Raw genomic sequence first — 25,835 nt, forward strand, 5'->3', positions numbered from 1 at the left:
TATCCTATTATGGTATGTTAGCATGGAAGGACATAAGGTGCACTCAGCTGGTAGATTCATAATCACAAAACAATTACCGCTCATTCAGAAGTGAATAATGCAACATCCATGTGCCAGACTGCATTCTAGATGCTGGGGACGTAGCAGTGAACAAACAAAAATGACTGTCCTCGTGCAGCTGACATGATTGTGGTGATAGGAAGAAAATTGAGTAAAATACGTAACGCACTTTTTGAGAAAAAAAAAAGTATGCAATTTATGTATGAAACAGGGAAACAGGGAAAAGTGGTAACAGATGTCAGGGGATTACAATCTTAACTAGGCGGCCTTGGAGAGCCTCACTGAATAAGTGACATTTGGATGAAAATAGGAAGGAAATAAAACCTGGAGCAGAGTTAGTGGGTGGAACGTGAAGGGGATGAGGAGGCAGGTCGGCAGGGTCGTATGGGCCCCTACACCATCCGTGGCTTTTACTTCTTCGTGTGAAATGGGACATCACTGCTGAGTTCTGAGTAGAGTTCAAAGTGCTGTGATCATTCTGCTAATCAGACATTGGGACGAGGGCTGAACCAAAGAGACCTCCTAGGAGACTGATGATAATCTAGACAAGATGGTGTCTTGGACCAATAATAAGGCAGAGGATGAAAAGCGATCAGATTCTGGGGACATTCTGTATATTTCAGACACAAAGCTAACAGGATTTGCGATTGGCTCAGACGGTGTGGGGCTGGAGCGGGGCAGATCAGAGTTGGTTTGCAGTATGTTAAGCTGAGATGTCTATTGTGTCAATCACACAAGAAGTTTGGCTTTCCCTATAATTCCTAAAAGCCAGGTATTCAAAGCTGAAAATTCAATTTTGAGTCTTCTATATCAAAATCAATATTTTTAAGGCTCTTTATATGTGCACTTCACTATACTCAATAAAAGGTGAACTAAGAGTTCTCAGACCCCATCTCTATAGGCTGTGTACTCACACATGAGCCAAGTTGGAGAGCACGTGTCTAAGAAGTGAGCCATCAGTGTAACATGCAACAGGCAGAGAAGCCTTCAAAATAAAGTCAGCCTTTGAGTTTGGCCTTGAAAGACAGGTAGGGTTCGAAGAGTGGCAGAGCTGGAAGTGGAGATGCCTGAAGTCGTAAAGCAGAGGAAACAAAACCAGAAGGGAGTGTGGCACGCAGGGTGGCAGGCTGTGGATTTATGAAAACACGAACATTTCTATATTTTAATAGAAGCTTAACAAAAACAGTGACTACACAAGAGCATGGACATGGTCCCCTGTGCCTTCTCAGGGAGGGCTGTAACCGTTCGTGTACTCCCTAAGCACCATTTGCCCTAGAGATAGACTCTCGGCATCTTATCATTCTAAAGAAGGACAATCCCTGGCTGCTAATGGGCCAAGAAAAGGTAGGTGATGGGATGTTCAGGGAGAACAAAGCTAAGCATATACCCTACAGTCTCTATAATACTTTGCGAAAGGCAGAAGTGACGCCATCATAACTTGCTCCACACAGCTCTACTTACTTAGTGAGAACAGTGATAATGGCAGCTCCAAATGAGAATTTTCTTTCAGGTACCTCTTAGAGACTTGAAACTGTGAGATCGGAATGGTGAATATAAAAAGACAGTTGGAAATAGGGCTGGAAATCTGTTCTGAGGTTGAGAGAGGAAAAAAAAAAAAACCCTCTAGAGCTTGGGGCCCCAAAGCTAACCTAAATAGATTCTGGAATCATGCTTCATAATAATGTTGATAATGCCCAGGTTATAGATGATTTGGGGAGGAAATGACACTTTAGCCCCTTCCTGCAGATAGAGGCTAAGTTGTAACCCACAGAGTACTCAGGATGTACAAGCCATTTTTCCTAAACTGTTATCAATTTTAATGAGCTACAAATTACCTAACCTTGTTTCCTTGTAACCGAAATGCTTTGGTTTTACTAAAGCAGCACTGGCTAGAGTTAAATGGTTGGAAGGGCAAAGCCTTTAATCCTACAGATTAATAAGGCATGACCTTTAGTGTTGGCAAGTATTTTATTTTTAGAGATGAATATCGCCATTTACCTTATGTGGTCCAGATTTTCTGAAAAGGTTAAGTAAGATAGTGCCTTCGGAGTACAGGAACTCTTCTACTCTTCAATGAACACAGAATTGCTGGCCTATCTTTAAAAAGTGGGAGAAATAATAATTGTTAAGGAAAAACCAAGATGGAGAGAGAACATTCAGGGATGCAATAAGACGGAATTCCTCTGGGGATGTGCCGACAATGAGACAAAGCAGCAGCAATCAGCGCTGGACAGATCCCGGTGTGATTATCGAGCGTGCGCCGGTGCTCACCAGGAAGGTCCAGTGTTAGTCTCATTGTCTTATGTGGGCTGAAAACCGTCACAAGCAATTTCTCCCAAGAGTTCTGGAATCGCACCGGGACGGTCACGGGCAGGAAGGGAGAGCGGGCGGCTGCTTTCAGCCTTCCGCCTTCTGCTTGAGATTCCGTTAGACTCTTCTTCCTGCCCCTTCGCACCTATAACCTCATCTTTTACTCCTGTTCCAACATTGTATAGAGTTCAGCATTCCACGGTTATCACTGAATGGCTCTTATGCCCTCGGAGAAGGTCGAAATCGTGACTTCAAACACCAAAGACAAACATTTGGCTTCGGTTAAGTCCAAATGCCCTCGCTCCCAGCACCCGCACTATGCCGAGTTTAAAGAAAAAGGGGGAAAATATATCCCTTTTAGGTCTTCCTAAGACTCGGTGCATATGAGATGGTTTGAACCAGAAAGCTTATACTATCTCTAGAGTCCATATTAAGTCTTTATGTGATTATCAAAAGTGTCGCATTCTATTTTCATTTGAAAGAATAGGGGAATGATAGCATCAAAACAAGCCCAATTATCGCTAAATTCAGCAGCATGTTTTCATGACTTAGCAGTTGCATAGTTGTATAAAGTACGTTTGAGTCTATCAGTGAAGATGTGATGTGGGTTACCAAGAAGGCACAGATATAGAACCAAGCATAGCAGCGATAAAACTAAGGTGAAATAGAAGAAGATAATGATTTTTCATAGGCTGAGATCTATCATGTCCAAACCTGTCTTTTCCCTCAGCCCCTACATGATAGATGTTCTGATAACACCAGCTGCTTCAAAATTAAAATATTGTGTGAAGTACATTTGGATTGATTAAAAGACAAAGGTGTTATTCAACCCCATATAATGACTGCTCAACCGCTAAATAACAATGGCTCAAACTGGGAATACTAGGGAATGTGAACTTCAAAAAGACGCTTCAGTTTGTGGTCTTTCTCTTTTTGTAGATCAACCGAGTTCGAAACTGCACAGAGGATATAGTAAGATTATTTCGATTAATTCCACTTAAAAGATGCTAGTTTGGATAAAACCAAGCCATTAGTTATGAAGGCAACCCAATTAAGCCAGTTTAACATCCCTTATCTCAGCTGCTATAGTAATTGAGGAAGATGAATAAATTGGAGACCCGGCCATCATTCCTTGTTATTTCAAGTACCAGTAAAATATCAATCGCATTGAAAAATACTAGCTACAGTTTTATCACTGACAAAATGGCTCAATAAAAGGACTTTTGAGATCCGATAGTAGAAAGGCTGTGATCAGAGCCATTTGCAGACGGCACATGCAGTCTGCAGAGAGAGTTGGGTCCTGGTGCTCTGCTGTACCTTGAAATGAGCCAGCTCCCCAGCTTAGCTTTGCTATGCTCTCTCGGCCTCAGTTTTTCCCATCTGCAGAGTGAGGACAATACCACCTGCTCTGCCTAGGAAATCAGCTGACTTGAACCGAGTTGTGGACTGACTTTCTAAACTTGACATTACAAAATCATGAGTGTCTGAGGCACACTATGAAATGCCATCTGATGACCATCCTGGTGGTGGTCTGAGCATCTTTCTGGGGAAGCAGTTTGGCCACAGAGTCCTCCACTCAGAGGAAGGCTCTGAATCAGAAAATTAGCCAGAAAAATGCCACCTTGGACATCAGCATCAATTCATAGAGCTTGCCTGTCCGAATGACGAGATTTAAACCAATGTTCACTTAGCTGACCGCAGGTCATTTCCACACTGACCAGCCAAATCAACCATCTTAAACATAATATTTTCAGACACTCACTTTAAAAAGAAACTAATTTGAGCATTAAAATACTGTCTGCAACACCCATCCATGCCAGCTCAATTCCCCCTGCCGAAGTGTCTCTTAGCTGGTCTTCCTTTGTATTATCCAGTCCCCAGTTCAGGTAATAGCATCACCAGCTTCACAGTCCCCAGGCTACAATCCCATCCCCTACCTACCCTAACATTCCAATCCAATTCTCGCTGTCTCTTCAGCCTCCTGCATCCAGCCTCTGCTTCTGCTTCTAACTGCCCTCACCTCGGCCCTCAATGTCGGTCCCCTTTATAGCACTAGCATCCCAGCTGGTCTTCCCATGTCCTCTCTCCTCACTCGAGTCCATTCCCGCTCATGCCTCCAGCATCCTCTGCTTTTATCAAAGCCATTCTCCTGCTCAGAAGTCTTTGAACTTCTTCCCATGAAATAGCCACACTATTTTCTCCCCCTAGAATGGCCTTTTTTGTCTCTCCAAAAAGTATTCTCATTTCGAGCACACTCAAATGCCACCTCTTCATGAAACCTTCTGATCTATTCCCAGGCAGTTAATTACTCCATGCCACAAGCTCTTGTGACATTTTATCCTCGTGTCTCTTCCTGTACTTACAATGCCATTCCGCATCTGTTTACGTATCTGTTTCTGCAACGCCATTAGGGTTTTAAGAGTAGGCACCCTGTACCATCGATCTTTGTGCATATCCAACCAGGCACAGGGCAGAGTCCCAATAAATGATCGTAGACTGAATAAATGAAATGGAATCGTCATGTTTAAACATGACCTCCAAATCAACTCTTCTCCTATTTTTTCCTTTTTCTCTAAAGTCAGTAAAATGGAAATAAAAAAGACAAAGGATTGACTTTTTAAAAACAGTTCAGGGTTTCAGATTATTCTCTTCTGAAGTAATGTTCGAGTCCCATTATGTGAATAATTGCCTCAGATCTACAGCAAGTATTACACACGGAAACCTGGCATTATATTTTGCAAATCTATTTTTACCATGTTTTTTCTTGGCTTACTGTTAAATTTTTTCAGTGTGTAAAATGGAATTGGCAATATCTTTACTAATAAAGCAAGTTTTATGAAATTAAAAAGCAACATAATTTTTGACTTATGCGGCACATACCGAAAATTTTTGCAAAATAATGATACTAAAAAGCCATAGTAAATAGAACATAGTGATGGACAGAACAATACAAAGGATAACCTTACAAAGAAAAACCCTGGTTCACTCTCAAGCAAAGGTAAAAGTAAGCTTAGAGCCCTGTTCATATGCAGTAAAAAAATCTGGCATTTATATGCTCACAGCTGCTTGGTAAAGGTTCAACAGATGCAGAGAAACACAGAGGGAACTTATTAGGGAGGAGATTGTGCCACCTACACATCTTGTCCCTACAAACAAGCCTCGAAAACTAGCTAGGGTGCCCAGCCTTTGCTCGGGTACCCACATCTGGACTTTGGCTACTTTTAAATTGGCCCATCTTCTGAATTTCCTCCCAGAATGTGGCCCTCAATCTTCCTTGAGACACCAGCTAAGGTCCCTCTCCTTGTCCCTGCTGTGGACTCCCACTCTGAGCCCCAGTTCCATAGACGCCCATATTATGCACGCACCATGTTTTCTCTCCCAAGTGGGATAAGAGGGGACTTGAATATAGACACAGTCACTACTCTCAGAATATAAGCAAGATAGAGATGGAAACCTGTGGCTATATAAACATATATGATTACATGTATGGAAAGAGCACTACATCATTAGCTTTTTCAAATCAACCTAAATTAACTTAAAAATCTTCTGAGCACCTGTTACACAGCAGCGCAGAGAACAGTCCTCGTACTCAGAGCCCCTAGAACTCAAAAATATGCTTCCCTTTTTTCTTTGTTCTTCCTCTCCCTTCTTGCATTTTATTCTTCATATAGGCAACTTCACTTTGCACACTATTCCTCATATAAAATCACTTGCACTCATGATTCCCAAGGTAAGACGTGTGCTGCATGCCTCTAGGCCCAGCTCAGGGAAGAAAAGTGGCTAGAAAAGTCTACTACTTTCCTGCACTTCTGCAACTTCACTTTGCACACTATTCCTCATATAACATCACTTGCACTCATGATTCCCAAGGTAAGACGCGTGCTGCTTGCCTCTAGGCCCAGCTCAGGGAAGATTTGGGACCAGTGGCTAGAAAAGTCTACTACTTTCCTGCACTTCTCAGAGCTAACTTCTAAAGTTCTTGTTGAAATTCTAACATTCTCTGCATATTAAAGCCAGCCCATCCAACTGTGACAAGACCAGGACCCCATTCTCCTAAGAGAACTCTCATGAGAGGACGTATTTGGAGTCTTATCTTACCAGTCTAGGGACATTGTAGCATGTGGGAATCTTGCCCCTTGTAGGCAGCTGTTTATGGCAGCACTATTCATAACAAATAAAAAGTAGAAACAACCCAAATGTTCATCAGCTATTGAGTGGATAAACAATGTAGTCCATCTATAGAATGGAATATTATTTAGTCACAAAAAGGAATGAAGTAGAGATTCATGCTACAGTATGGACGAACCTCAGAAACATTATGCTAAGTACAGAAAGCCAGACACGAAAGTCCACATATTGTATGATTCCATTTATAGAAATATCTAGAAAACACAAATTTTTTGATAAAGTAAGTTAGTGGTTGCCTAAGGCTGGAAACAGCTAAGGAGAGTTAGTACAAATGAGCCCTGCTTTCTTTTGGGGTTGATAGAAATGTTCCAAAATTAGATAGTGGTGATAGTTACACAACTCTGTAAATTTACTAAATATTAATTCATTGTAAAAACCAAAGAGTGAGAGACAAAGTAAAGTAGAATTGGAAAACATATTTCTAAATCCCTGTGCAACTTTTTGAGTTTACATTTTTGTTTCTGATTATTATAGTAATCATCATTATTGTAAAGAAAATTTTTTAAATGAAAGTATTATTTTAACATTAACTACCTGGAAAGATAACCACTACTTAGGTTTCAGCATATTTCTTTGTCATCTTTTTCTAATCATGTATTTTTTTTTTTAATTAGAATCAGACTATGTTTTTAATTGTGTCTCTTACTAACAAGATATTTTTTTTCCTGGATAATGGAAACTACAGAAAAATCTCAGTGTTTTTTAGCTAAGTAGAATCCTGTTTGGTCAGGATTCTGAATAAAAGAAAATCCCTATGATTCAAAAAAAAGAAAAAAAAAACTACCCCATTTCTCATTACATTCACACTCATGCATCAAAGCAGTCCCGGAGACCCACGTGCAACACATGTTCCCTTGGGTACTGGCTTCGGCTCTGTAGGCCTCCCACCAAAAGCAATACAGTGTTGGTCATGTTAATAAGAAAAGCAATGAAGATTGTTTTTTACCCTTTCTATCAATGAGCGATGCCAACTGCAAACACCAAAATAGTAAAAATTTGCGCTCTGTCGTCTGGCTCAGCTGCAATCACCAAGCATTCCATTCACTTTCTCCATCTCCTGGAGAGCATGTGGCCTGGGAATACCATGTCTTCAGGCCACAGCTCTCAAACAAGCGATACACTGATGGGAGCCTTGGACAAGTTACTTAACGTATCTGAATCCTAATTGCCTCTTCTAGAAAATGAGGGAAAACTAGAAAGTAGGACCCTGAACACTCAAAGCCTCGACCTATCTGGTTTGCTTGGACTTTTCCTCCTCCAAGTAACAGCAGGTGTTCAGTTTCTCTACATAAATCCTCACCTTTCATTAGTTAGGTGATCCTGCTTCTCTTAGAAAATGCACAGCTCTGCCCCGAGTGAGGCTGGAGCGCTAAAGTCCAAGTGTAAAACAGTGAACCAGCCAGACCAAGCGTTTAGCTCAGCTGGCAGCAGGCCTGGTGCTGAGCATGGGCAACCAACTGGACCATCTCACGGGCAATTATCACCACTCAAAGTAAAGAAATGCAGGTTAAATTGTCTGGGTTCGAAATCAAGCAGTGGGATCAATTTGGTCCCGTCTTAGGCATATATATGCTGCCAGGTATTACAAGCTGTCAGCGCTGACTGGGAGTGACAAAGCCAGAAATGGGAGCAAGAGGCAGTGTCGGGAGGACTCTGGCAGGCACTGACTTCATGAAGCTGAAGCACCTCTATGGTCTTAAAGTCACAGTTCTCTAGACGAACAGACTCCGTCATCAAATCCGCAGGAAGGGGAAGGAGGCACCATTTCCCCCGTGTCTTGCCATTGTTTGCCAGCCTGAGAGCTCGAAGCAAAATGAATAATCCACCAACATTTAAAGGCTGGGGGCAGGGGGCGATGGGGAGTTGCTGAAGGGGACAGAGTTTCAGTTGGGGAAGATGAAAAGTGCTTAAGATGGAATGTGGTGACAGTTGCACAACAATGTAAATGTATTTAATGCCACCGAACCGTATACTTAAAAATGATTAAAATGGCAAATGTGATGCTATGTATATTTTATCACAATAAAATGTAGCTCATAGGAAAGAAGATTAAAATAATAATAATAATAACAATAACAATAACCCCAAATCATGGTTTAGGAATTTTAGTTTGCTTTCATGGTTGAAATGAGAGCCTGTAAGAATCTAGCTACTCAGTAAAAAAGTTCTGACATAGAAAGTAAAGGTTGACACTTGCTCTAGAGGAGACCTGAGACCTGAGACTCACCTAGTTATTTTGAGCCCAACCTAACCCCCTTTGGGCCTCAGCCGCACCACACCCAAAGCGGGTGTCCCAGGTCAGCTGCCCTGAATTTGCACGGAGCCCACAGCTGCACTTCTGGGATCTGCTGACCCCTCCATGTGAATGTAGGTGCGTTTCCCTGGAGGCAGGGCCATGACCTTCATCAGATTCCCAAAGGGGAACTCACCTCCCATTCAACTTCAAACCCACTAACAGAAATGGTTCATTTCTCAGAGGTTCTTCCACTGTCTAACATTATACAGATGAAGCCCCTGCAAACAAAAGGCAATCCCTCCACGTTTTCGGATGTTGGAACCTCCTCTGAACTTTAAAAGACTACTCTGGAACATGGCCCCTGGCTTCCTCTGAGGGAGCTGCAAGGAAGAAGTACAGTTTAGTGCCGTATCTCAGGAGTTTTGCTCTACCTGAGGCTTTTTTTTTTTTTTTTTTTCCTGTTGAAATAGAAAATCCATGAAGGAGGGCACAGTCCCAACCGTGCTTTGGTTCTGCTATTTGCTTATGCACAGTAGTCCCTTGGGGGCTGGGACTTGCTGATGGAACAGAGGGGGTGAGGGATTTTTGCCGAGTGCCGAGAATACCTAGACGCTTCAATATTTCCTGGGCACCTGGAACTATTGGCGCAAAATGAGTTTGCAAAGAATCATTACATTTTGAATTACATTTGAATTTTGGATGGTGATATTTCTCCATCCTGAGGATATCCACCCTGCGGATATAATCTGGGAGAGGCTCTGTCCCTGAGGACTTTGAGAATCCACTCTACCTTATCAATGAGAACAGCAAGCTCATTTTATTTGACTTCAGCAAAAGACGTCACCAGACTGGCCTGGGAATAACACATAGGAAATTGAAGACAGTTGTATAATTAAGTTCACAAAAGGCCAATTCTTAACAACCATATTTCAGATACTCGTAATGCCTTCTCATCCATTCTCCCAAATGCCTTCATAATATATTCAGAGTGAAAAAAATATAACGGATTGCTCTGAGATATTCAATTAGTTCTATAAAAAGAGAAAAATAATTTTTCAATAAAGAAATTCAACCAAATGACTAAAGCTGACACTGGAAAACCAGCTTCAAAATAATTATGCATTTCCTTTGCATTCTTGCTCCAACAAAAGTTGATGACATTGCCACCATTAGAAACAGCCATCCGTCTGATGATTAATTACGTTTGTGTTCCTATCTTAGAAGGTATTTATTTGGATATTTACTCTGGAGCTGTCTGTGGGTATTGATATGTTTAAAGTTCCACCAGCTCCGTCCCCCCTAAAGATTGTGTTCTCACTGCTTCGGGACTCACCGCTCAGCTTCCTTCAAGCTGGCTTCTTCCCCGCTCATGGAAACCTCTCCCCAGAAAGTCACCATAACACCCTCCTTCCAAAATCCCATTGCTTCTCTTTACTCCTTATCCTTTGGGGCATCACAACACATTTAATGTTGGTCTTTCCTGCCTCTTCCAATTCATCTTCCCTGTGTCGTCTGCAAACTGTCATCTGCTCTTTAAACTGTGGGGTTTCCATCTGCACCTCTCTGTTGTTCTGCACTTTCACTTAGGTGACCTAATTTGCTAGAAAGGTTTCAAAAGCATCTGTGTTGACAACTCCCCCCTTGGCTATCTCAGTGCTGGCTCTGCGCAACTCTATGTGGCGCACTGAATATAGGGGCTACTAGGACTGTCAAAGCTGAACCTGTGTTCCCACTCCTCATGGCCTCTGCCCTTCTTCCGGCAGCCAGACCTGAGGGCCTAATCACCTAGACAAGACATTTCTTTCCTGTTCACCTAGACAAGACATTTCTTTCCTGCCTACATCATGACTCAATCAACTGCTGGTCTCCCTACCTCCCATGTCCAACATCTGTCGATACCATTGTGTGTTTCTAAAAATAAGTCAGATCGGATCGTTCTACTGACTTTCTGAAAAACTTCCAGTGGCTTCGTGCAGTGTGTAGAATCAGTGCAAGCAATTTGTCATGACAGTCAAGGCTCTCGTGCCCTCCCAGACATCTCCAGCCTCAACCCCTTGCTGTCCTTCAATATACCCTGCAGTAGAGGACAGCCCCACGATGGCCCCAGATGATTTTGCATGATCCACACAGGCCAGGTAAAGGCTTGAGCACAGCCAGTTTGAGTGCTGGCGGAATGTCTCGGGATCCTCCCGGAACTGTGGGCAGGGGAGACTTGTGAGGAGCAGCTGTGGTCCATTTCCCACTCACTTTCCTATGTCCCCTGGAGGCTGTCACAAGACAGTTTCTTACCTTATTCTGAGTTCTGATGAGGGACGAGGCCCCCACCTACCCTTTAGGGTGCAGCTGCAAACAATAAAACTGCTGACAATCAGCTCGAAATTGGCTCCTCGGTGACAAGGTGTCCCTTCATTTGTGATGCAGTCAACTGGCCCCTCTTGTTTTGGTGTCACCTGCACAAGGGCCACCTTTGCCTACTCGACCTTTATCTGTCCATGTAAGTAATAAACTGACTGAAGTTAAAAAAGAATCATTGTTTCTTTACCAACAGAACCTGTCAGGCCAGGCCTGGCCCTGCACTTGACACCAGTACTCTTTGCTCAGATATTCACTACCCTTCTTCCCCCATGTGATTCATAACTTACCTTTAAACTTAATGTGCATTTCAAAAAGTAAACATAGTATGAGATAAAATAAAATTAAGATTGTAAATCTGGTTTAGTGCAAATGAGAAACACCTGCCTACAAGAGACAAGATTCCCACATGCTAAAAGGAAGCCCGACATTAGGTCAGTACTAGTGCATAATATTAGAGTGCTCTAACTCTAGAAGTGCATCAAATCCTTTTGGAATAAGGCAAATCCATATACTTACTATCTGTGGCCTGCAAATTTGGCCCTAACTTTCCTCACAGAAAATAGTAATTACTAATGAATGGTTTGTCCCAAGAGCAAACCTCTAATGCATAGATGACTAAAAATGAATTTAGAGACAGGTAAATGAAATCATGCTGAGTCTTATTAAGAGTAAACACCCTTTTCTTTAAGTGGAAGACATTATCACATAGGTGATTATCAGGGCTTCTTAAAATAATGTTCCCTAAAATGAAAAACATTTCAGAAAGTAGCTAAAATATTGAAAAAGTAAGACTTTAAACATAAGGCCCAAAGATTATGTTTTGATTGCTACAGCTGCTCCAAGAGCCAGTTAGTGGTTTTGTTTCTGGTACCTAACCCACCTTTCTGCCCTGTGCTGCCAGACCAGCCAGGCCAGCACCCAATGGCACCATCAGCCATGCCAGATCCCTTTTCACCCACAAAAGAAAACCCCAGAAGGACTCTGTCTCTTCAATCAACTACCCAGTCATTATAGAGCTATTCCACGTCACACATGGCCTTCTTTCATGGAATCTCCATCCTGCTGTACCACCAACGTATGGGAATATTTGGATACTTAGATTAAAGGTTGATTTTGGTAAGCAAGGAAAAGTCCTATTTGTTATCTCCATTCTTTGAGTGACTTTCAATGCGTTAGTATGACTTGTGCGTTAAAAGTTCAGCATTCTAAAGATACAGCCTGAAGAACTTAAATCACCAGTCTCATACACAATAACAGGCTTCAGAAACCACTAAACTTTATACAAATATGTAAATTATTACTGTTAGTCCTGATCCAACCCTGCTAACAATAACAAAGATGTCTAGCACGTCGGGGAAATGTACTGTGGAAAATTACCATTGCGTTACACCAGCTGCGTCTTAACATTACCCCTTTCTCCCATAGGCAACCCACCGGCTACCGGTACTGGAACTTTGCTGATAACCTTGGAAGACGTGAATGACAATGCTCCCTTCATTTACCCCACAGTAGCCGAAGTCTGCGATGATGCCAAAAACCTCAGTGTAGTCATTTTGGGAGCGTCAGATAAGGATCTTCACCCAAATACAGATCCTTTCAAATTTGAAATCCATAAACAAACTGTTCCTGATAAAGTCTGGAAGATCTCCAAGATCAACAGTAAGTCCAGTTAAATGTTCTGCATTTAATTCTATAGTTAATGAGGCATCGAGCCTCATTCCCCTAGCTTGGTTTCTAAAACTGCTCTCATGTATCCTCACGTGGCTAATTTCAAGTTATTTATGCACTACGAATACTTATAATTTTCCCACCAGCGAAAGAATACAATTTGTAAAAATGTTGAATATCAGTTCCTTATAAAGGCAAACATGAAAGTTTTCTTTTTTGCTTCCTCTCTTATATTTTCTATTCTGTACACTATATACTATCCACCTATATGGTTTAATTGTATACAGTATACTATACACCCTATACTGTACAACATTGTACCGTACGCACCCACCCAGTCTTCAGCCTTCAAAAGCCAGAGGTTTATATCTTGGCTCAGCTGTCGCTCCTCTCTCAGATAACTGTGTTTATGTTAACTTTCACCAGCACTTTGGAGAGATTTTCCATGCTATGCTTGCTTTCATAAAAGATGAAAGAAAAGAAAGGCAACAGTACAGGAATCTTTAGAAAGTCTTAACCCCTAATCCTCCATCTTCCATTTCATGCTGCAGACCTCCTCAGAATTGACTTAGTCTGTGTAATGACCTTGGCTTTTCTTTCAAATCCTTGGCTTTCACTTTCAACTTTGATATCTTCTTTCATCTATCTTGTCTCTCATTTGTGAAACTCTCAAGCAATGTCCCTTCCTACCAACCTTTCCACGTGGGCAAGAAAATTCAAACCTTGGCACAATGTTTATTATGTACTTTATTAAGAATGAAACACCAGCGTATAGAATTATAAAGCATCTCTCTATCCATAACACCTCGGCCACTTTCCTCTTCACTGCTAAGTTCACCTTGCCGTGGACCAAGGCCAAAAACCAGAACTCACACCTCAGACAGACACTCTGTCATCAATAACGACTTCTCCTGCCATTGACTCAGTCACTGCTTCTTCTTGCATCAGTGGTAGAATTTTGGAGAGAGATGGGGAATTACCCATTTCATTAAGTTTTGAAAATGTGTTATCCAATTGTGCATAATTTTTCTATTAGAAAATCTCATGTGTATTATTATGACCTTATCTCAAATCACTTTATTAGTGCCTTTCTCTTGTTATTGGTTCTATTTGCCTGTTTGTCTATTTTATTGCTTTTTAAAGAATGGGTTTTGTTACACTGATTATTTTTAATTAAAACAGCAATTCCCTTCTTTGAGGGGTTACTGTTTTATTTGCTAGGTGTTGCTATAGCTGATTTGAGTTCTCATCACCAGTTCTTTCCAACTGGAACTTTCTCATTCAAGAGTTTCTCGTCTAACTTGAGGGAGATCAGAGAATGTTCCTCGAGTTAATCTGCCATTTCACTGGGGTAATTATCTACCTCGGTTATATCTGCTGCTGTCACCTTAGGATAATACTTCATCTGTTTTTGTTTTCATGTCATCACCCTCTCTTTTCCCTCCTGGTTTTATCGAATAGATAAGGTGCCTTCTAAATTCTTTTTCTTGCCCCAAAATTTTTTGCTGAATACTTAGCATTGTTTATGCCCAGAAGGGAGTAGTTTAAAACAAGCAAAAATCCCTAGTCATCTGAGGGATGGGAAAGAGAATAGCCTGAGGCTAAAAACAGTGGCCAGGTGGGATGGTCACTTCTGAGTGCTGCCCTGGAGGCCTGGATAATGGCAGATGGTCCCACCAAACATGGACCCAGTCTCTATGTTGTGGATTGTGCTGTGGATTCCCACCCAAATCTAGGGCTATGGGCTGAGGACTGATAAAGACTACTGAATTCATCCCCATGGCAACACACAGGAGTCCAGCCCATGTATAGAGTGAGTGGATTTTTTTTTTTCAGGTCCAAGAATTTATTTTGATTATTTGAATTTGGATTCTTACATAAAAATGCTCTGAGATGATAATTTTTTTAATTTTTTTCCAGCTTCGCTAAAGTATAATTGACAAAGATTGTATATATTTAAGGTGTACGATGTGATCATTTGAGAGTGAATTTTCACAATATTTTTTCTAGGTATTGAATGTGGTGTTTGTGAGGATGGCTTTATTGGTATAATAAATCTGCAGGGTGGAGTTCTTGATACTCCATCATCTTCACAAAAGCAGGTCCCCTTGAAATTGATTACAAAAGCCCTGAGACACAGAACTCTGTTATAGTGGAACCGTCTGTCTGGGGCTGTCTGGTATGGTAGCACCAGCCACATGTGGTTGACAGACACTTGAAATGTGGCTAGTGCAACTGAGGAACTGAATTTATATTTTTATTTGATAATAATGAATTTACATGTAAACACTGTCGTGCTTATAAACAGAACGCAATGCCCGTTTTATGGGTCTTCACTCTTTTATTTGGAAAGGCCCGATCCTCTCTCATGAAGCTCTTCCTTTTCCTCGTAGACACGCACGCCCTGGTAAGCCTCCTTCAAAATCTGAACAAAGCAAACTACCACCTGCCCATCATCGTGACAGATTCAGGGAAACCACCCATGACGAACATCACAGACCTCAGGGTACAAGTGTGTTCCTGCAAGAATTCCAAAGTGGACTGCAACGCAGCGGGGGCTCTGCATTTCAGCCTGGCCTCAGTCCTACTCATCTCTCTCTTCAGTTTAGCTTGTAAGTCAGCCTAACTCCAGTGCATGCACAAGGATGAAAACATAACTTCACTGAAACCGTTTCCCCCCATATATCTTCCAAAAGAATCTATCCCAGAGGAACATTTATTTTTAGTTTATGTCTATATAATAGAAAGTGTTACATGTAAAAGTGCTCCAGTATTTAAGGGCATATTAACATCTCCCTGCCAACTAAACTTAGCAATTGTGAGCAAAGGTACTCTTCGCTATCATTCCTGCAGATGCCACTGAACTTGAGCTAATACAAATGTGCCCAGATTAGTTAACTGGTCTGCCAAGGCCTTATTTCAATACCTCTCTACATTGTGTGGAATAATCTTTTTCAAGTAGACACTATACCTTTTTAAGAACAATCATGAGAATTCGTGAATGGAAGTTTGGCCATAGGAGAAGAGAGATAATTCGCACATCATTTTTTTCACTGACAGGTAGTAAGAGCTATAATATAATGAAGCATTATTTTAAAGAAATGAATTATTATGCCTAGTAATATAGATATAAGTATAAAATTAATAGATATGTATATCAAATATTTCCTATTTGTTGAATACTAGTCCAATTTTAACCTTAGCAATTATTTATATATAGCTAATGCCATTCAAAAGCCTTTTGGGCCTCGGTATTTACATTTTGATGTGTTGCAAGGTTATTGATGTAATTTTGAATTAGGAAGTTGAGAAATTGATGATTAGAAAGGAAAATAACAAAAGTTATTATATCCTGGTGACAGCGGCAAATAGGGTCAACAGGAAATTCTATATTTCAACATTGTGTATAAAGCTCTATGCTGGGTCCGCATCCTGTGGGTAGAACTAAGGAGGAAAAGATCTTACAGTAAGTGTCTCGGTGGAAAAAAGGAAGGAAGGAGGGAAGGAAGAAAGGAAGGAAAAAAGGAAGGAAGGAAGTACACACATGTCTGAGACAGATGCACACCACACTAGCATAAGTAAAGATTGTCTCCCACCCCAAGGTGTGAAATGAAAACAAAGCACATATTAAGGGCTAATAAAGCTTACCAGGAGTTGGGCTTGGGCTGGCCCTGCCTACAATCCACAAGGGGATTCATGGCTACTTATAACCCCTGGCTTGTCTGCAGTGGGAGTCATTGACGTGATATATTCCCCTCTCTCAGTCTTGAATTCTTCTTTTTCTTAGCTTTCTTCTCTTTTCCCTTTTCTTCAAGAAATAAAATGTCACGCATAAGGTGAAATTCCCTATGTTCCTCTCCTGGTTTCCTTTCCTGTTCTCTCTCCCCAGAGACAATAGCTATCATGAGTTAGAGTGCGCCTGACATTGTTTTATATTTTTACTACACACACACACACACACACACACATAGTTTTATTTTGTGCAGTTTGAAAACTTCATGAAATTTGTATTATATTGAACATGACATTCTGCATCTTGCTTTTCTTCCTCTCCCCATCACATTTCCAAGATTCATCTATATTGTTCTAGTTCAGGGGTCAGCAGACTTTCTCCATGAAGGGACAGAGCAAATATTTTGGGCTCTGTGGGCCACATCAGGTCTCTATCACATATTCCTTTTTATTTTCTTTTTTTAATTTATTTCCATCTTCTGTTTTTTACTACTTCTTAGCTTGAAAGTCATACAAACACACTATGACTCACCAGCCATAGTTTACTGCTACACTAGTTCATTCATTTTAACTGCTGAAGAGTATCCTGTTGTATGAATATGCAATGTATTCCTCTATCAACAGACATATTAGGATTGTTTATAATGTCCTGCTGTGACCAACTCTATTGTAATAAGCATGTAGAATCTGTTTTCCACCATCTTCTCAAGTGAGCACTAGTCAGACGGTGAGCCCAGTACTGGGTCTGGGTTCTAGGAGCAATTGGAATTCACATAAAGCAGAGTCTGGATTAATAAGAGAGTAATACCTCCTACGTGCTTGTAAAGAAATAAAATATGTGTGTGCATATGTGCAAGTTATGTGTGTGCATGTGTTATACATGCATACATGTGTTGCATGTGTTATATGTGTGCACAATTGTGTGTGTTGTGTACATAAAGAGAAGATCATGAGTGGACACTCACACATCACCCAGTATAAATCCAATTATACAATATCAAAGCCTGACTCTCAATGACATCCCTTTGAAGAACTAAGGCACTGCAGCAGTGGTCCCCAACCTTTCTGGCACCAGGGACCGGTGCTCCTATGAGAATCTAATGCCTGATGATCTGAGGTGGAGCTGAGGCTGGGATGCTCGTGCTGGGGAGCGGCTGCAAATACAGATGAAGCTTCGTTCGCTGGTCCACCGCTCACCTTGCACTGTGCGGCCCAGTTCCTAACAGGACACTGGATCAGTACTGGTCATGGACCAGGGGTTAGGGATCCCTGCACTGCAGGACACTACTCACTTATCAGCTACTCTAGACTTTAGTGAGTTTTTGAAATGGAGACTTCCTCTCTCTACTTGCTGAAATACAGATTCCCACGCCTGTCCAACCTGTAAAAGCAACATCCCAGGTGACAGTGGCCTTCAGCACACAGACTCTGGGTTTGGATATTTTTAAACAATATATTTTACAATAATACACACGTCTGGTACTACCAATCCATATATTACATATTAGTAAGACAATCCGTTTATATTAAAAGCAATATTAATAAAGGTAGCAGTATTTTCTTCTTACAAACAAGAGATTTTCCTGTGCCCCATATTTTGGGGACCCCTGGCCTGCAGATATCAATAACGAGCATGTTCCCAAAGATTACCCACTTCTCATCTCCCTCCACTGAGCTCTTAGATCAGTTAACGCAAAGCAGAATGGCCCGATAACTCCTAAAGAACTCATGTTCATTTTATACTCAAAATAGTATCACTGAGAAAAAACAGATGCATGTATAACATGTTTGAGAGATCAAATGTGCTTTTGTTTCACATAAATGGAGAGCCATCCTCTCTAGCATGACAGGTTATCCCACTGCAGGTAAGGGTATCTGGAGGTAAAGCCGAAACCATCCTCAAAAAGGAGCTTTGAATCTCCCTACATAGCTGGAAAGGTACTGGGTTGACCCTGTCTAGTGCTGTGCACCACAAGACAGGTAGTTTCAGCCCAAAAAAACAATGACGAACAGGTGTTACCACTCACCTATTTGACTTCAAAAAAAACATGAGTCTGGCCCTATATAAAAGGCATAAGGTTATTTAATACTGTCCATTTGAACATTAGAGGTGCCTGCCAAATAAAAAGATTCTTGTTTTATTATATATCTAGCCCAAGATGTTCTTCCTAAAAAAAAAAAAAAAAATGGATGTATCTAATAAGACATGTGAGAAACTTGGTCAGAGCTAACAAAAATAAGTAACCCTGGGTGTCCTGTGACTCAGACACTGTCTCCTAAAAGCAGAAGTCAAAGTGGCCAACCCACCTGTGCCAATACTAACATGATGTTGACAAGAGGCTGCACAGAAAGGGAAGTAAACCATAAGCAAAATGGGGCGGCAGGGCAGGTGGGAATTCTAAAAGGACTGAAACTAGACTATCAAGTGCAAGGGTAAGATAACTTCCTAACTCAACCACTGTCCTTGAAAGAATCTGGGATCTGGATGAATCTATTTGATTTTTCTTTAAAGCAGGAGCTGGCAAACTATGGTCCAATGACCAAATTTGTCCCGTGTCCTGTTTTTGTAAATAAAATTTTATTGGAACACATCTATATCTATTAATTTACGTATTGTCTGTATCTGCTTTCAGAATTGAGTAGTTACCACAGAAACCATAAGACCCGCAAAGTCTGAAATATTCATTATCTGGTCCTTTACAGAAAAAGTGTGCCAATACCTTCTTCAAAGCATTCTTCATAAATCTGCATCACATAACGTGGGAAGGAAAAAAAAAGGGGTTTTCTCCTCCCGTCAAATAATATTCAGGTCCAAGCAGACTGCATTAACCAAACACCCTGATGTTCCGTGGCTTTTCTGTCTATTTTCTTCATTGGCTTGGTGATTTTATTGCACTTTATAAATCTGAAAACTCAGAAAGGTCCCAAGGGCCCAAGTGAGTAAGCAGTGAGGCCAGCATTCACTATTAGACTGCCTCCCTTATAGAAAAAGATAATAAAAACATTTGAGTTTATTATGATACTGTAGATGGCTTTATTGCAACTGAGAATTAAACTGAGAGATCTGCACTTCTCTCTTTGACATCTAAATATAAAGGAAATAAAACTAATGACATTGAAAGTAATAAAAAATGTAAATGAAATTATTTTTACTGCCAATTTTGTTGTTTAAATTACATGTTGATGACATTGTGGGGTGCATAATTCTCCCCCTAGGACCTTCACAAGATCCTAGGCAATCTGCCTTTTCTAATTATAGCCTTATCTGGAATTTTCTATAAATGGAATCATGCAATGCATGTTGTTGACTGTATCATTTTGTTCCTCTTTATTGTGAAATGTGTTATGGGCAGAGACAGGGCCTGGAGAAGCACCAAACTCAGGTAAAGCAGGCAGTCCTCTGCCTGGCGATGTCCCCAAGTTATGCTTTGTACCCTTACCGTGGTACAAAATCGTGGACAAAGATAGTTGACTTCCAGGGGCTTTCTATGTGCCTGCTATGCACATGTGAAGCTAAGAGCTTTACATGTTATGTAGATGATCTCATGTAATCAGCTCAACAGCCCTAGAAAGTAGGATCGTTTGTGTTATAGTCTAAACTGACTTAAAACAGGGATTGGCAACTTCCCCATTTAGTGGATTTTATTCAGCCCAAGTTTTTTTCTATTTTTCTCAATGACCAAACTTAAGTTATTGGTACCACACTGGAAAGTATTTTTAAATAAAATCAGTGGTGTCATTTAATATGTTCTTTTCACATCCTTCTTCGAATATGAAGGAGTCTGCAGGATATGATTCCCTGCATCCAAGTGACTAAAGAATTTTTAAGGCAGTGGTAGCAAGGGCAGTGAAAAATTCAAGTGAAATAGGATATTAAATGAGTTCAGAGCTTGGCTATTTTATGAACAAGTTGACTTGGTAGTTTAGTGATTGATGATCATCCCAGATATTTTATGAATACGAAGTGAATGCAAAGGAATTCACTTGTCAAACAATATAAAGGTCCCTGGGTGTAGAAAATAACAACGAAAAATTGCATCTGAATTAGCTTATTAATTTCCATGGCCCTTTCTATAAAACAGCTTTAACCCTTAACCTTAATATCACCTTGTTTATACATGAGTCCCATTACAAAGACTTTTTATCCAGAATTTAGAGAAACTGCTTTAAATTTTTCAAACAGATAAATGACAGGTTAACCCTCTAAAAGTAATGAGGTGCAGAGTAGGGGGGTGAGTTTTACATACTAATCCACCCCTCAACAGGTTTTGAATGAAAAGGCCCAAGGTTTAGAGAGTAATAACCCATTATAGTTCTAGTGATCAGTTCATTCTGGAAGTAGGATCATGTACATCGTAGGCTGACCTTTCGATGTTTAATTTTTTTTTTATTGTAACACAAGATTTGGTGGTACCAGTTCCCTGTACAAATTCGGGATATAATAATTAAGCAAAAATGTCAGAGAACCGACCTATTTCCATTCACACTATCATCAGGCCAAATGGAGGACCCCAGGCTGGTGTGCAACCTAGAGAATAACCATAGATTTGGCAACCTCAGTAAACTTTAATAAGACCGTTCAGGCCGTGAAGATGGCAGAAATGGCCATGAGCCAAATACGTGCAGCCTGTGGAAGCTGGAAAAAGCAAGGCTTCTCCCCTGGAGCCTCCAAAAGAACACAGCTCTGCCAGCACCTTGATTTTAGCCCCATAAGACTCATTTGGGACTTCTGATCTCCAGAGCCGTAAAAGAATAAACTTGTGTTGTTTGAACCACTACGTTTGTGGTCATTTGTTACAGAAGCCCTAGGAAACTAATACACTATGTCTGAAGAACCACCAATAGCTATCTTGCTCTTGTCTGTTACTAAAAAAAAAATCTGGGATGATCGTCAGTCTCTAAACTACCAAGTCAACTTGTTCATAAAACAGCCAAGCGCTGGGCTCACGTGCGAGAGATAGGGCTCAGTGGTAGCAGAGGTAATAGCCGCTGCTGGTCTGCGATGAGGTGTTTGACATTAAGCATTTTGGGAGAAGTCTAGCTTTTGAAGACCTAAACCAGCAGAACTATTCATTCTCTCTTCGAATGTTATACTTAAGAAAAGAATTTTTCTTCAAGATAGTGCAATGTTTAGAAATGCATTTATTACAGCTTGTCAATCACGTATCTAGTATTTAGCTAAAATGTTTTGAATCGAATTGAGATCTTTCTTGACTTAACTCTGAATCTCTGCCATTCAGGTCTGTGAGAACTCCTGACATCTGAAGCTTGACTACCAAGTTTCCATAGCAACAGGAAAAAAGGAAAAAAAAAAAATCCAAATCTGAAGATTGCCGTTTACAGCTCTCGAACTTCACAACTAGGCCTCAATTGCTCCAGATTTTCATTTTCTTTGCAATTTCACTTAGTCTGTACTTCATCATTTTGACAGCATCTTCCTTTCTCCTTTAATTAATGGAACCCTCTGAATTTTCCCTGAATGTTTAAAGATCATGGCATATAACTTGACCTTCTGGGAGCAGAAACAACGACTACTTTTTCTGATGTGTCGCCATGTTGCTAGTTAGCACTCCACACATCCGGCTTTGTCTGTGGGTTACTATTTGTATATGTATGAGTATCTGTATGTGTATATACCCAGTATTTATAGAGAGAGAATATACAGGAGAAGCCTAGTTTTGATATGTTATTCTTCCTTAAGAGGCTAAACAAAGAAGGGATAGAAGCCACGACAGCTGACCCCTCCAGGGCCTCAGCAGCACATTCAGCACTAACGCAGACCACAGCTGACGCTTCTCCACCATCCCATTCAGTCTGGACACTCAGTCTGGGCACTGCCACAACCAGCAGGCAGGTCCACAGAGAGGGAGAGCAGAGACAGAAGTCTTTTCTCTTTAGTCCGAGGACTATAACCAGTTTTCACTGCCAATCATATGCCATGATCCAGAGTGAAAGCGGCGAAGAGCAGAACAGGAAATTTTACCATCAAATGCGGGAAAAAGGGCTGCAATATTCTTTCATGGACACCTGTGTGCATTTGTACGTGTCCTGAATCCACAGTCCCGCTGGTTCTTAACGGGGACACAGATCACAGCAGAGAATCTCTCCCTCTCGGTATATGTACAATTGCAAGTGTCATCATGGAGGTCACACATGTAAATGATGAGGTCAACAGGTACCGTGTGTATACATATATATGCCCACATGTATAGACATACACTTATGCACATACACATCATTTGTTTCATATATACATGCATAAGATAGAGTAAATACAGGTAGTTTTAAAAGTACCCTTTTGTGTGAATTGACTACCGTTGTTTGCAAACCTAAAAATAAAAGATGTTCATTATGTATGAAAAGTAATTGATTTTTATTCCGTGAGCATGTAAAAGTAAGAGGAAAGTTAGTGCTCGTACTAAGATTATCTTCTTGTTGATAAACTGTAAATGAACCGTCAAAGCTCACACCAAATTTTTCTATCAGATAAAACTAGCGACAGCCTGTGGCTTTTTATTAGAGTTCACCACAAACTAGGGTAAGGTAAGTGTCTTAGCATATTTTAATGCAGTTGCTTACTAAAGGTTTTTAACCACGCGCGCACACACGCACACACACACACACACGCTTTCTTATGCAATCTATGTTTGCATCTGTGCTTTTCAGTTTGCCTTCTGTAGGAAGTAGAAGTCATATGTTGTCTTTATTGTAGTAAAATTATGCCGATAGAGTTCCATATATTGTATTTGTTTCAATAGTAAATCTTTTTGGAGCATATAGAATGCAGACTTTTTTTTCCATTAAAATAAATGGGTATTGGTGGTTAAAACTGCTGGACAACAGCTTTTCTCTGATTCCTATGTTGTGTCTACTGTCACTGATGCTGAGTCTTGTTTTAGTGCAAGTTCACAATTTTGACTAACCATCTGGGGTCCCCCATACAGCTCTTGTTAGGTAAGTCTATAAAGCCAGAAGCACCCGCTCACAGCTTGAGCAACGCACTCATCTTATCCACCATCATGAACAATTTAAGCATCTCACAATTGGCTGTGAAGATGATTGCATACTTAAAGAAGAGCAAGATCATCTCAGTTTGATGACTGCATGACACATAGTCACAACCATCTGTACACTGGACGTGGGTGTTTTTTTTCTCAAACAATTCCTGTTGCTCAGTCAGAAGATGCCACATCCCAAACGTGACACAGTGGTTCTCCACAAGTACATGGAGTAAGCTCAGGGGCAAGGGGATCCAAGCCTGCACATTCACACTTGACAAGACGTCCATTTCTGGCTTTATAGGATGCAGCCTCGTGTCTCCCTGGTGGACCTCACTCCCCTTCTTCCCACAAGGCAGGGGGAGGCTGCTCGCCCTGGAACAAACCAAGGACCATGCTCAGATGGCCAGGTGGTTGGTAGCCTGACCCATCAGCTAACAGTCCAAAAGCTCACCTCCCTTCATGAACCTGGGCCATCCGTAGGGAGAAATACAGATATCAAGTGACCCATCTATGACACTTGCTCAAATTAAAAAGTAGAGACTCCTCCTTTTCTCTCAAGCCAGGAGATTCTCCTACACTTTCTAAATGGGTATTTTTCTCTTGAAAAAGAGAAATCAAGTCAGTAGCTTAACTGAGAATACAGAAAAATAGGCATAAAGTGCATACTTCATTAACAAGTAGCATATGCCTTAATTTGCCCCTGTTTAAGTATCTTCCCTGTCCCCAGAGCTCTTATCAATTCAGAGATATTTCTGTTATGTTGTTCTCGCTAATCATTTCAAAAGAAATAGACCAATTCTTAGAAGCCAGCGTAGTAGTACTTCCTGAGTCACAGGATGTTTTTTAACTTGCTAGAATCCATTTACCTTATTTCCTAAAAGCAAAATGGAATCAAAATGTTATGTCTTTATTACCAATGCATTTTATTGTAGTCCAAGTTATTGGGGAAAAAAAGTCAAGAGCCAGAAATCACTTTTCCCAATTACTGACCTCAAGACTGAGGGTTTTCTTTCCATTGAGTGAACAGTCACACCTTCTTCACTTTTTATTAATACTTCAACCACTTTAGTTCATTAAAAGTTACATTTTATCCCCATTTTACATATGATTAATTATTTGGGATAATTTGTTTTAATAAGAACATGAAAACATTTTCTAATTTTGATAAAAGTTACCTTTAATACTCCAGTTCTCTCCAAATGAAGATCATTTCAGGTAGATGTACCTGCCCTCTCAACCAACATCTGTAATTATGAACATAGCAAAATAAATCCAGCTAAATTTCATGGTAGGTATCAAATAAGACTTTGATTCTTAAAGAATATTTTTAGAAATTTTAATAAGTCATTCTAGATTTTCAAAATGTCATTTTAAACAGTCTGATAAATGGAATAACCATTTACAATCAAACTCTTGACATAGATTAGATTGTATTTTATCCAAAATAAATACATTGGGTCTTGAACTTAAGATGTGGCAACTAAAAACTTATTAACAAAGTTTTGTTTGATGCTGGGGTTAGTGCAATTGTACCCATAAACAAACTACCCAGGTGACTCTGAAGAAAAGTCTACAGTTCTCCTGGGGAGTATGAGCAAGGTACAAAAATCCAATTGATGATGATGGTAATGATGATTTAGATTTATTGCTTATTATGTGCCCACACTGTACAAAATCTTTATTCCTAGTAACTCATTGAATTCTGAAAACAACCTTATGAGGCAAGTACTCTTTTCTTCTCCAACTTTCAGATAAAGAAAGCTGAGGCTCAGAAAAATCAGATGGCTCACTCGGGGTAAGTGGCCTCCAGAACCAGAACCCAGGGCATTTAGTTCCAGGGCTCATGTCATTCCCACTGTGTCACAGTGCCACTGCCAACTCTGCTGCAAAACCAGACAAAATGTCTACAGACCAGAAAACCCTCATGTGAAGCCCTAATTAGCATGACTATCTGTTCAGACCAACTAAACCGACCTACTTTTTCTTAACTTTCTGTTAAGAGTGTTAAAACTATTCTAAATTAATATGGAACCTTAGAAATGTTTCCTGTACAAGATATTATAATTTTCTTAAGTATTTCTTCCCTTCCCTTCTCTGACTTGTTAGCAGGTACACGAGGGGCTCTACCAGATTAATTATATATCTCAGTTATCCAAAGGAAAATTCACATCCTCCCAAGTACCCAGTCTCTGCCAAACCAACTGAGGGGAGGGGAAGCTGAGGGAGAAAGTGGTGTGGGATCTTCAGGAACGTACAGTGTCCTTAGCTGTAGACAAATTCTAAAG

At 40.6% G+C, this 25,835-nt stretch overlaps 1 protein-coding gene across 1 annotated transcript in view; it reads left to right on the top strand.

Moving 5' to 3' along the window:
* Window positions 1–23,378, top strand: part of CDH13 (cadherin 13) — a 962,058-nt gene extending 938,680 nt beyond the window's left edge. The window contains exons 12-14 of the mRNA XM_015600622.2: window positions 12,575–12,808; window positions 15,211–15,429; window positions 21,790–23,378. Of these exons, the coding sequence (XP_015456108.1) occupies window positions 12,575–12,808; window positions 15,211–15,429; window positions 21,790–21,797 (461 nt within the window). The 3' untranslated portion in view covers window positions 21,798–23,378. The remainder of the gene's footprint in view (window positions 1–12,574; window positions 12,809–15,210; window positions 15,430–21,789) is intronic.
* The last annotated feature ends 2,457 nt before the right edge of the window (window positions 23,379–25,835 follow it).

The sequence above is a fragment of the Pteropus alecto genome, unplaced genomic scaffold (genome assembly GCF_000325575.1).
Source record: "Pteropus alecto unplaced genomic scaffold, ASM32557v1 scaffold7, whole genome shotgun sequence".
Lineage (NCBI taxonomy): Eukaryota > Metazoa > Chordata > Mammalia > Chiroptera > Pteropodidae > Pteropus > Pteropus alecto.